Source organism: Artemia franciscana, chromosome 2 (genome assembly GCF_032884065.1).
Source record: "Artemia franciscana chromosome 2, ASM3288406v1, whole genome shotgun sequence".
NCBI lineage: Eukaryota > Metazoa > Arthropoda > Branchiopoda > Anostraca > Artemiidae > Artemia > Artemia franciscana.
In genome coordinates this window covers 23,485,056-23,497,482 of record NC_088864.1, presented here as the reverse complement: position 1 = coordinate 23,497,482, position 12,427 = coordinate 23,485,056, and the positions used below count along the sequence as shown (strand labels likewise).

General features: G+C 36.0%; 1 protein-coding gene across 3 annotated transcripts in view; it reads left to right on the top strand.

Moving 5' to 3' along the window:
• The window catches only part of LOC136039003 (uncharacterized), a 122,995-nt gene that overhangs the window by 22,931 nt on the left and 87,637 nt on the right, over positions 1 to 12,427 (top strand). For all 3 annotated transcript variants that reach the window (XM_065722528.1, XM_065722525.1, XM_065722527.1), the window contains exon 4: positions 8,496 to 8,735. In XM_065722528.1, coding sequence (XP_065578600.1) covers positions 8,496 to 8,735 — 240 coding nt within the window. The remainder of the gene's footprint in view (positions 1 to 8,495; positions 8,736 to 12,427) is intronic.

Genomic DNA, 12,427 nt, shown 5'->3' with positions numbered 1-12,427 from the left:
TTCCTAGATAAACACAAATACTTTAGTAAGTCACAGTTCGGTTTTCGGAAAAGCCATTCAACGGAACAAGCTATCCTAGCGGTCACGCAATATATTCATGATGCTCTTGATCGAGGTGAAATTCCAGCATCTATATTTATTGACATAAAAAAGGCATTCGATACAATCTGTCATAAGATTTTACGGAGAAAGCTTGAGAATTGCGGTATTCGAGGACCCGCTAATAACCTGATCATGTCATTTCTGTCTGAGAGAAGCCAGTATGTTGATGCTGATACTACGAGATCTGAACTGATCTCTTTGGATGGACAAGTCGGAGTTCCCCAAGGGTCAATCCTTGGCCCCCTTTTATTTTTAATTTATATTAACGATATTGATAATTCTATGAAAGATCTCGGCCTCACGGTTCTATTCGCGGATGACACAGCCCTCAATATTAGTGGTCCTACTGAACTTGTACTACGTTTAAAAATGAAAGAAGTTTTTACATATCTGCTTGAATGGTTCGCAGCGAATAATTTATGTATTAATACATCTAAAACCAAATTCCTGATTTTCTCTCGGATTTCAAAAGCATTGCCAAATTTTAATTCCCTAACAATTGAAAAATGTGATACTACGATCAGCAGAGTCCACCATCTTCGGTATCTAGGAGTGATAGTTGATTCGAATTTAAGTTGGAAGGAGCACATAAATTGCCTGAGGGTAAAGGTTGCAAGGAACGTCGGTATGATCAGGCTTCTTAAACCTTTTCTCCCTTATGATGCCCTGCGGTGTATTTATTTTTCGCTAATTCATTCTTACTTAAATTACTGTCCTCTTGTATATTTGAATACTTTTCGATCGAATATATTACCATTGATAAGGCAGCAGAATAAAGCTCTCCGAATTCTTAAGCTTTTTGTACCATCTCCTGATTCTTGCCCTAATAAGTCGTCAACTAAAAGTCTTCCTCTTTTTTTGAACATTTTGCCCCTTGAATCTTTTATTGTTTTTCATTCTATTTTATTTAAGAAAAAACATCATTCAAATTCCCTACCTGAATATTTTTATGAACCTGATCTTTTTTCTGGAACTAATTCCGATCACGACCATAACACGCGTAATCCTTGTAAAGCCCGGCAACCCTTGATAATTTCAGAAAGATCAAGATTTTCATTGAGAAACACAATATTGAGGGTATGGCAAAGTTATCATAATGTAATCAAACTTGAACTTTCTATTAATATGCTGAAAAACAAAATAAAATCAATGCTCATAGAAAATGTTTAAAGTAAAATGAAAAAAAAAAAATAATAATAAATGTGTGGTTTATAGCGGTAAATCCCAACTCAGTCTGGTGGTTTGAATCTGGAACCTGGATGGATTATGGTTAATTTATGATATTATTTTATGTTGATGTAGTTATAGCATACAGTTTATTTAATTGTCTGCCATTTGGCCTCGAGCCCTCTCTCTGCCAAATTGGCTTTTTATATTGAATTTATGTAGTAATAAACAGAACTTGAACTTGAACTTGAAGAGAAAGCCATTTAGCCAAAAAAGAATTAATATACAAATTTCATTTTAAAAATTTATGTGGGGAGAGCCAAGATCAAACATGCATTAATTCAAAACGTTCAAAAATTAAATAAAAAAAAAGCTATTTTTTTTAACTGAAAGTAAGGAGCGACATTAAAACATAAAACGAACAGAAACTGCTCCGTATATGAAATGGGTTTTCCCCTCCAAAATCCCTCGCTCTTTACGCTAAATTTTGACTCTTTGCCACAATTCTACTTTTTAAAACAATTAAAGACTTTAGCGTAAAGAGTTAGGGATTGCGGAGGGACAACCCATTTCATATACGGAGCGATTTCTGTTCGTTTTAAGTTTTAATGTCGCTCCTTACTTTCAGTTTAAAAAAATTAGTTTCTTTTTTATTTAATATCTTCATAGACTTAGCCTTAATAGTACCAGTATCGCAGTAGTTGTGGTGGTAGTAGGAGAGGTAGTTGCAATCTTAGTGTTGTATTAGTAGTATTAGTAACAGTAGCAGCTGCAGCATTATTAGTGATAGTAGCATGTATTTCTTGCCTTCTGATCAGTTGAACATCCCTCTCATGACGCCCCAGAAGTTTCATCTTGGCACGGTAGGCTTTTCCAAAAATATTTCTGATTTGCACTTTTAACCCCTTTTGATGCCCTTTTCATCTTAATACTCCAAGCCTTACAAGCTACTGTAATTGAAGGAGTACTTGGAGTAGTTTAGTAGAGGTATTAGTATTAGTAAAAGCAGCAGTGTTAGAAGTGATAAAAATAACAAGCATGTATTACCTTTTTGTCAATTGATCTTTCCCTTTAAACATTCTCTGAAAGTTTCTACTTAATACCTAAATTCATTCTTAAGATACGCTCTTTTGACAATTTGCATGCACATAATGTGTTTCCATTTAGTTAAAACTCCCCCTCAATATTCTGTCAAATTTTCAACTTAATACGCTTAGCCTTAATTGTACGAATATCCTAGTAGTACAGCAGTAGCAGTAATCATATATTATTACTAGTAGCAGTAACAGTAGTAGCGCAAGTATTAATAGAAGTAGTAGCAGGTACGTTTTGCCTTTTGGTCAACAGATTATCCCACTTATGATACTCCCGAAGTTTCCTTTTGATGTGATCCTCCGTCCTAAAAATATTGCTGGTACGCCCGTATCAGCAATTTTTAGCCACACAATATGCTTTGATTTAGTTCAACGTTTCCTCTCAACATTTCCTCAGATGTTTATTTCAGTATCCTCAGCCTTAATAGTACCCGCTACAGAATAGTAGTTTTAGTGATAGTAGTGGTAGTAGTTGCGGTAACAGTAGAAGCAGGGATAGTTGTAGTAGTAGTAGCGTGCAAATATTGCCTTTTTGATCAATTGATAATCTCCCTTATCATTTCCTGAAAGTTCCAAATTAATATGCACAGTCATTCCTGAGTTATGCCATTTTGACAAAACATGTACACATGACATTTTTTTATTTTAATTCAACACTCCCCGTAACATTCCTTAAAAGGCCCGCCTTAATGCTCTTCGTATTTTGGGAAAGTAGTATTCAAACATGCATACCTTTTCTCAATAACATATACAATATGTAAGAAATGAACAAATTTGCTAGCTTACAGCTCTTGCCCTAAGGCCTTGGGGGTGGGGGGAAGGGGTTGACATCCCCAAACGCACAATTGCTGGATCTTTCAACAATGCTGAAAAAATAGATGCCTCTAATCTTTCTTTGGATGTTTGTTTATGGGAAATGATTGGTGTGGGAAGTGGGAGGTTTTGTCGTTCTCAAACCACTTTTGACTCTTAAAAAAGGCCATATAACTTCCACTTTCAGATCAATTTAACCCATCTGAAGTTTTTACGACACTCCACTCCACGAAAATCATATATGCCCCCAGGGCGTAGCATACAGCCTTTGCCCTGAGCAGCCTTTGGCTCTGAGGGGTTTTTCAACCCTGGAGGCAATGTTATATGTTCTATGGACTATTTTGTTTTAAAATTAATATCTCACAATTTTAATCAGATGTGTTTCATAAAAAGAAGGGTAGTTAGGGAAAGCTATTGGACCTCCATCACTTTTGACTCTTAAAGAGGAACCAGTACTTCCAATTTTCAAACAAACGAGCCACCTCTAAAGTTTAAACAACCATACCTACCATAAAAACCTTAAATGTCCCCTTGGGGCATAACTTAAAGCCCTTGCTCCCAGTTTCTTGTAGTTTGTAAAAACCCCAAAAGCCTTTTATATGATCTTTGACTATTGTGTATGAAATGGCTATTTCAAAATTTCAATTGTCTGGGTTTTGGGAAAACACGTTATGGGAGGGGAGAGCTGCCCCCTGATCATTTTGACTCTTAAAAAGGGAAATAAAACTTCTGATTACCTTTCCAAGGAGATCCCTCTGAAGTGTATAAGACAACCCTTTCTACAAAAAATCTTATATACCCCAAGGGCATAACTTACAAACCTTACCCTCACAGCTGTGGGGTGGTTGTCATCCTCAAAGATATAGTTTCCAGACTCTCCAAACACGGTGAAAAAAATTGCCAAAAGCCTTTGACTGGCTAAATTTTGATTGGGTACGTTGGGGAAAATGATGGGCCTGGAGGGGTGGGGTTGATTGCTCTCAAATCACTTTTGACTCTTAAAAAGGGAACTACAATATTCAGTTTCAAATCAACTGAACCTAAGCTGAAGTTCATACGACCAGCCATTCCATAAATACCATTGCATACCTTACAACCCTTGCCCCAGGGCTCTGGGGGTTGTGCCAACCCTAGAGACATTGTCATATGTTCTTTGAACTATTTTGAATAAAACGGCTATCTCACAATCTCAAAATAGATGCGTTTGGTGAAAAGAGGGGTAGTCAGGGGGACTAGTCGCCCTTGCCCTCCACCACTTTTGACTCTTAAAAGGGAACTAAAACTTCCAATTTTCAACCAAATGAGACTCCTCTGAAGTTTATAAAGCCATCCCTTCCGTAAAAACCTCAAATGCATCTGAGGCATAACGTCCCAATTTCTTAAGAATGACCCTTGAATCACAAAAGCCGTAGAACAAATAATTGAAATTACTAAAAATACTTTAGGGTAAAAAGCGGGGTATTAGGAGGAGGTGAGCCCATCATATGCGTCATAATTTCTGTTCGTTTGAAGTTTTAATGCTTCTCCTTACTTTCAGTTGAAAAAACTTTTTCATATTTATTTTTTCATTGTTTTTTTTTTAAATAATACTAGAAAATCCTGCGCTCCCTTCATGAAAATTTTCTTCCCCACGACAAATTCCTCCAAAGACAGCTCCCCCAATATATCTCCCTCTTCTCAACCTCCCCCCCCCCGACCTAAAAATCCTTTTAGGTCTTACTCCCCCACAGGGGACTGTGGGGAAGTAAGTCGCCCCCAAAGACATAGTTATAAGGTTTTTCGAATACGATGAATAAAATGGCTATCTCAGAATTTTTATCCGGTGACTTTGGAAAAATAATTGGCGTGGGAGGGGGCCTAGGTGCCCTCCAGTGTTTTTGGTCACTTAAAAAGGGCACTAGAACTTTTCATTTCCGTTAGAATGAGCCCTCTTGTAAGATTCTAGTACCACTGGGTCGATACGATCACCCCTGGAAAAAAAAACAAAAACAAACAAAAAAACAAATAAACACACATCCGTGATCTGTATTCTGGCAAAAAAAAAGCAAAATTTCACATTTTTATAGATAGGAGTTTGAAACTTTTAATATAAGGTTCTCTGATACGCTAAATCTGATGGCGTGATTTTCGTTAAGATTATATGACCTTTAGGGGGTGTTTCCCCCTATTTTCGAAAATGAGGCAAATTTTCTCAGGCTCATAACTTTTGATGGGTAAAACTAATCTTGATGAAACTTATATTCAAAATCAGCATTAAAATGCAATTCTTTCGATGTAACTATTGGTATTAAAATTCCATTTTTTAGAGTTTCGGTTACTATTGAGCCGGGTCGCTCCTTATTACAGTTCGTTACCACTAACTGTTTGAGAACAAATTTAAGGGAATTAAAAAAAAAAGCCTTTTTGAGCCCACATCTTGAAAAACTGGCTCAAAAAACTGACGTGAAATAGCGGTGTCCAACAAAAATACAGGGATTTTCACGAAATCTTCCTGAATGTCTCATATGTTCTGTGTAAATTGTCTATTTTTGCAATTTGATTAATTTAAATTCATTATTTCGTTAGCTCAGAAAATAGGTGAGAGGATAGGCTCATGATTCCCAATTTGAGCCTTTCGTCCTACAGATCCAAGTGCCTGTAATACAAGAAGTGAATACTTATGAAAAATGTAAACAAAAGCTATCATCTACATCATTAACCGCTATATTAGTAAGCATATTCCAAACGTGCATCAAATCCACAATAACTTTCATTTGTTAGTTGCCATTGAGGCTTCTTAAATATTGGCGATATCCAATGACATTGCGCGGGCGGAACGAAATTCAACCCAAGCGCAGGTGGAGCGTTATCCAATTCAATGACAATGCGTGACATTGCTTGGGTGGGCGAGTTTTGTTAGCTAGCCAGTGTAATCGAGGAACACTTCGGCCCATGTGCTTGAGCCACAGTTTAAACTTCCTTTGTCAAATGGATTTCCCATGGGATTTTGAGTATATTAAATATTAGTTCGTAATTTATGTTTTTGCGATTTTTTTTCTCTGCTGCTAAAAATGTTCTGAAGAAAATATGCATTAAATACAGAATTAGAATACTAATGAGAAGGTTCTTATTCCAAGCAAGTATCAAAGAAGCAATCTAAAGCCGATGTAATAATTTACTTTTGTCCTTTTTTTTCTTTGCCGCTGATTTCAGTTTATTGCGATAAAGCGGTAAGAGTTTAAACTATGTGGTTCTCACGTGAAGTGTGGATGTTTGTGGGATTGCTAAACATAACATTATGTTTCGGAAGGCTTCTTCCAGTTCTTGTATGATGCCAAAAAGGAGATTGCTACTTGGCCCTGAGCCAGAGTCTGAGCTAAAGTCAAATTTAAATTCCTATGTCAGAAAGATTGTCTAAAGTAGTCCCTCAAGCTTCCATTTCTCCTAGCCCTGCCAAGCATGGAACAAATACTGGAGAAAATCTGTTTTAACCATTACTTTCTGTTTGAATATTAAGTTCTCCCTTGTCTCTTATTATTTGAATTACTGTTTACGATTTAGGTTTGATTTTATCTGTGTTTAGGTCAATACTTCTATACCAATATTAATATTGAGACTTCGTAAGGCTGAAGGTAGTTAGTTAATCATAGACAACACTGGTTGATAATTTTGCTTGACAATTTTCTTTTTGGTTGTCATCTTCAATTTCTTTTCTAATTTTATCGTTTATTTATCTCGTATTTTTCAGTAGTCTTAGACCTCATGCTGATCGATATATGGTATACCAGACAAATACATTAAAGCTATTCATGTTATGTATAAGAATAATACTGTGGCGGTTAAGGTAGGAAATGAGGCTAGCAGGTGGTTTTGTATTAAATCAGGAGTTAACCAGGGCTGTGTTCTATCCCCCTTTATATGGATCATTTTGATGGACTTCTGGGCTTAGATTATGCTGATGATTTAAGAATATTAGATGAAAGTGTTAGCAAAATGAATGGACTTTTAGAGGTTTTGTGAGTTCAGGGGGCTAGAATAGGTTTGGAAATTAATGTTAAGAAGATTAAGTCGCAAAGGCTAGGAATAAATGAAGACGAAAAGGTGACGTTGGGTAACGAAAAGATGGATGAGGTGGGCAGCTTCACTTATCTTGGTAGTATTATTAGTAAAGATGGTGGGAGCAGTGAAGATGTTAAAATTAGAATAGCCAAGGCTCTGTTTGTTTTTTTCACTGTAAAAAAAAGTTTGGAAGAATAGGAAGATAAGTCTGCAAACCAAGATTAGAATATTGGAAGGTACAGTGATGATAGTGGTCAAATATGGCTTTGAAGCGTTGTCGCTCCGAAAAGTGGATGAAAATTTACTAGATGTTTTCAGAGAAATTTCCTACGGATTGTTCTGGGTACCCGGCTGACTGACTGTATTTCAAACAGTAGGTTTTACGAAAAACGTGGTTCAATCCCACTTTCTAAGGCTATAATGAAAGAAAGGTTGAGATGGCTAGGCCAAGTTCTGCGGATAAGGATGGCAGACTGAGACGGCTAGGCCACGTTCTGCGGATGAAGGATGACAGATTGCTAAGGATTATACTTTTTGGCCAACCGTCTTGGGCTAAACGGAAAGCAGGTCTTCCTTATCTAGGGTGAATTGAAAATCTTTTGAATTGAAAATGGGATAGTTGTGGGAAAAGTCAAGTCATGGCCAATTATAGAAAAAGCCAAGACAGATTGTCCAATTAAGTGGGCATCAAGTCAAGGTTAATTTTACCCCTTTGATTGCCGTTGTTACTGTCTGCCACTTATGTTACACATCTCATGTATGTCACTACACAGTGCCGAACTAGAGTCAACCTTGTTGGAGGGTCTCCCAGGGGAGAACACGCTGGTTGACAGTAGTTTACTTGAAAATTTTCAACTATACGTGAAAAGTTTTCTCTCATTCATGTCATGCCATAAAAATGTGGGGGGGGGGACAGATTCAAAAAATTAAGATATGGATAATTCTATATGAAAAGAACAAAGAAAGTGTTTTGTAAAATAAAGAGGTTGGGACAAAAACATAGGGAGGAGAAATGACCCTTCTTTTCAAATGATGTCCCTTTTAGACAAGATTTCGACTGACTAAAGTCATATTATGTAGATTTTTGTGACAAATTATGTCAATTAAGACAACCTCTTGGCCTTCTAAATGTATTGATCTAATTTGTTTTAATCATTGTTTTCTGTACATACTAATGGCTTTAAACTGGGTTTCCATTTCATTTTCAATTTCACCTTCGAAAAAATGCCTTATCTTTGTTTCTTGTAACATTTTCGAATTTTTATGAAATTTGTTTCTTAGGATCCAGTGAAACAAAAGCTTGTGGCCTAGCCTACGAAAGCGGACCACTTTTATTTATAAACACACAAAATGAGGAAATAATATACATACAAATGGACTTAGCATCGGAAACCCAAAATTTTCAAAGGATGTTAGAAGAAAAGATGATGCCATCGAGTCTTGATCTGAATGAGTTGCCTTTGACAAAAGAAAACGTTCCAGTGGTTATCGACACTTTTGTCAACTATATAGCTTTGTATGGTAAGTCTTAAGTCCAAATTTTATTCAAATTCAAATCTGATTAGAGGGATTAAAGTTGGTATGACGTGAACCATATATTTTTGATACAATTTTATTTTTGGTATAGCATGGTTGAGAAGCATAAATTTTAAATAGTGCTTTACAGTAACATAAAATAAGGTCTAAATAAGAAGAGTTGAATTGAAAAATAAAGCACTGTTAAAAATTTAACCAATGAAGTAAAAAAAGTTATATTGAGAAAACAAAGCTAAAATGGAACATAGCTGATAAAAAAAAATCGGCTAAAAGCAAAGCAAAGCTCAGGACTAAAAAGTATTACAACAATCATTGAAAATACTTGTCCATTAACTTGGTTCATTCTAGGGTCATAACGACGTTGATAATCTGGTTTTTATTAACCTGCTAGAGATGTAACTGAATTGCATGGCATTGGAAAATAGAGGCGACGCTTCAGTTTTCCAATTTGATTAATCCCACAACTTGCATTCGAATTTAACTCCACTCCGTATGGGTTATGAATCATCCATTTAAACACTTATTCATGCAATACGGGGTCGTCGGAATTCAAATTTCAGCTGAAATCTGATTATAAAATTTGACTGGGCTATGAAGAGTTATGAAACTGGGTTACGAAACTCAACTGTAAGGATATACGCTTCAACCTTTCCAAATATCTGTTCCTTATCCAAACCATTGATTATTCCATCAAATTTTTATTTCGCAATTTGAGCGACGACATCAGAACGGTAAAGAGTGGTCTGCTTCATAATAAATTCAATACCATCAGATAGCATACACACTGCTTCTTTAATTTTTGGCAAATCAGGATTACGATTCACAGTTAGGAAGAAATCTGGTGATTAAAGGCGACGAGCAACAAACATTGTATCTTCAAAATGCTCATCATAGTCGGGTGTTCATCTGGTAAACGATGACGGTAGGATTACTTTTTCATCAATAGGTGAATTCTGTTTCGCAGCTAAATCGTTGATAAGTCGTGCTACGCCTGTGCAGTTATCGGCTAAAATAGTTTTCTGGTTAAATTTTATCCTTCGGATGTGATCACGTTCAACATGAATTAATATATTGATAAAATATCGTTGGAAAAGTCGTCCACCAAAATGCAAAGATTTAGAACTTGTCTGAGACAGGTCAAATTTTCCTTTTGGCGTGTCCAGGTCAAAAAGGGATATGATGCTGCACAAATTCAAGCCGTGCTAGATATGGACGGCTTGCATCAGGTGTTTAAAGTAGCATATGGCATACTCACGTTCATCCTGAAGTTCCAGTTCAATAAAACAATCGATAGGTAAAGGACTCCACATGATGGTCGGTATATTTTTCAGACTGACAACATTTTTGCCATGTCCTTTACAACTATTTCATTGGATGGGAAACTATGGTCAGCATTAAAAGAAAGAACAACGCATACTTTATTACATGAAGGAGGGTTGAATTTTCTATGACTCACACCATCTGGCAGAGTAAAAATGAACTGCACGTTTGTAGGTTATTGTCCCAGTGAAGCTGCATTTTGGTTTACTTCATCCTCCACTTATCGCATCCTCATATAACCTTTGGCATAATTCTTTTGGTCTCGCAATATTTCGTTCAACAGATTGAGGTGCGAGAGATTCCATAATTTAGATTAAAGGATGTGCAAGGCTTTCTTTAACAGCTATATCGAAGTTTAAAAAGTTCACTTGACCGTGGACGTGGTTCAAAATCACCTTGAGTGCTTTGTGTCTGATATGCGGCCAAATTCATTGCGTGAAAAAATTGTTCCGCTACTTTGAATCTAAAAAAATTACTTATCATTGACGGTTCGAACAACACTTGCGTTTAATAAAGCTAAAGCGAAACATGATTTGAAATTTTGGATTCCTCTGTGGAACTTGTTAGAGGTCAGACGACGTCGCTCGCTCTTGGCCAGCCAATTCATTTGGAAACTGTGAATGTGGCAACACAATATGACCCAGCAAACAGCTATCTTAAAAATGAACCACTTTTGTTTGACACTCTTGCTTTAAGGAAACGGAGGGCTCTGCAGTGAATACATATAGCTTTGAAGACATGTAACTAGATTCTAATTTCCAATGACTTGTAACTAACCCTTGCGTAGTTTATGGTAGCTTTGTAGGTTCTTACTAGGTTGTGTGCCATAGCTTATTGCCGTCAAACATTGTGAAGGTGTTGTTTTACTAGTTGTATATATTTTCATATGCTTCATTGTCGCTTTGGATTCATTACAACATTCTCTATCACTCACCTTCTAAACAAAGTTCTTTATGCTCTATTTTCATTTTTTATTCACTGTGATTCTCGCTGTATCATTTCTTCTTACTGCATGTTTCTTTGTTGCTTCATTTTAGTTTTGATTGTTGTGATTATTGCTTTTGCTCGTTTTCTAAATGAAGATTTTTTTTGTGTTTCATTTCTACCTTTGATTTGGTGTGATTCTTGTCGTCGTTTGTCTTCTAACCGTATATCTCTTTGTGCTTCATTTTCGCCCATCATTATCTCAAAAAGTTTTCCGTACTTTTTGGCTTAGGTATTAGGATTGGTCTTGTCACGTTTGATGGTCATCTTACTTAGAAAAGGGTCTGGGCTGTCCACTATCATACGACATAGTCACAAACTAATTAAGTACGCTAGGGATAAAGGATTAATGGAATAATGCATGCCTTCAGAATAAAGGCACATGGTTTACATTGCATGGCCAAGATGATGAGATGCTGCAGCCTCTGGTCAGCTTTACTGTAAAAAAAAGTGTTAGAGGAGATTAGCGTTGACGTTTCTTCCATGTCTATCAAACCCTGTTGCTTTTGACACATCAACATTTTCAAATTGCCAAAAAAGAACATATGCCAAGGAAGGATTGCTAGAAAAATAATGACGATGCATTCTCTAAGGAAAGTTTTACATTATACTTTTTCCGCTTAAAATCAACCTTATCCAACATTTCTAGACATCCATCAAATGCCTCTACTTCCAAAACTCACTATATATTTAAGCCAAAACCCAATTTCTTTGCCTCATAATACGAAATCTAAATGAATCTTCGTTGTTACTTCAATATGATTAAGCGCAAGATAGGGCTGTGTTATTTTGCTGCAAAAAAGAATATAACCCCATTTATTATGGTTAGACAGTTTGATTGTATTGCCGAGTGATCACCTTCTAATTATCTTAGTAAAAATTATAAAAAATACGTAATTGCGTTAAATTACCGTTTATAATTGTTGAGTAACCTAACTACCAAATTTCTAGCGATTCTAAACAGGCTCGCATAGAATGTAATAGTTGAAGAAAGGAATTAAACCTCTGAAAATCATTCCTCCCATGTTTCACTTCTCCAACGGTCTTTCCCCATAAATTTCAATGGATTTCAAACTTGTTGAGAAACAAAAAGTGGATTTACAAACCCGAATAGAAATTTCAATTTTGTTGAAGAACAAACACGTTTAATTTTCAGATCGTTATTGAATCCCAAATTTTTTGAATATTAAATAAGTTGGACTTCAGTAATAGTACTGAATTACTTCTAAAACCAAAAAATTTTATGATGAATCACTAACGGTGGCAACCTTGAATAACATACAATGAATATAAGCCCCCTGTCATATCTATGGCAATCAGAAATATAATAGGGATTAAAACTTCAAAAAATGTTCGAATTACATCTACCTCGT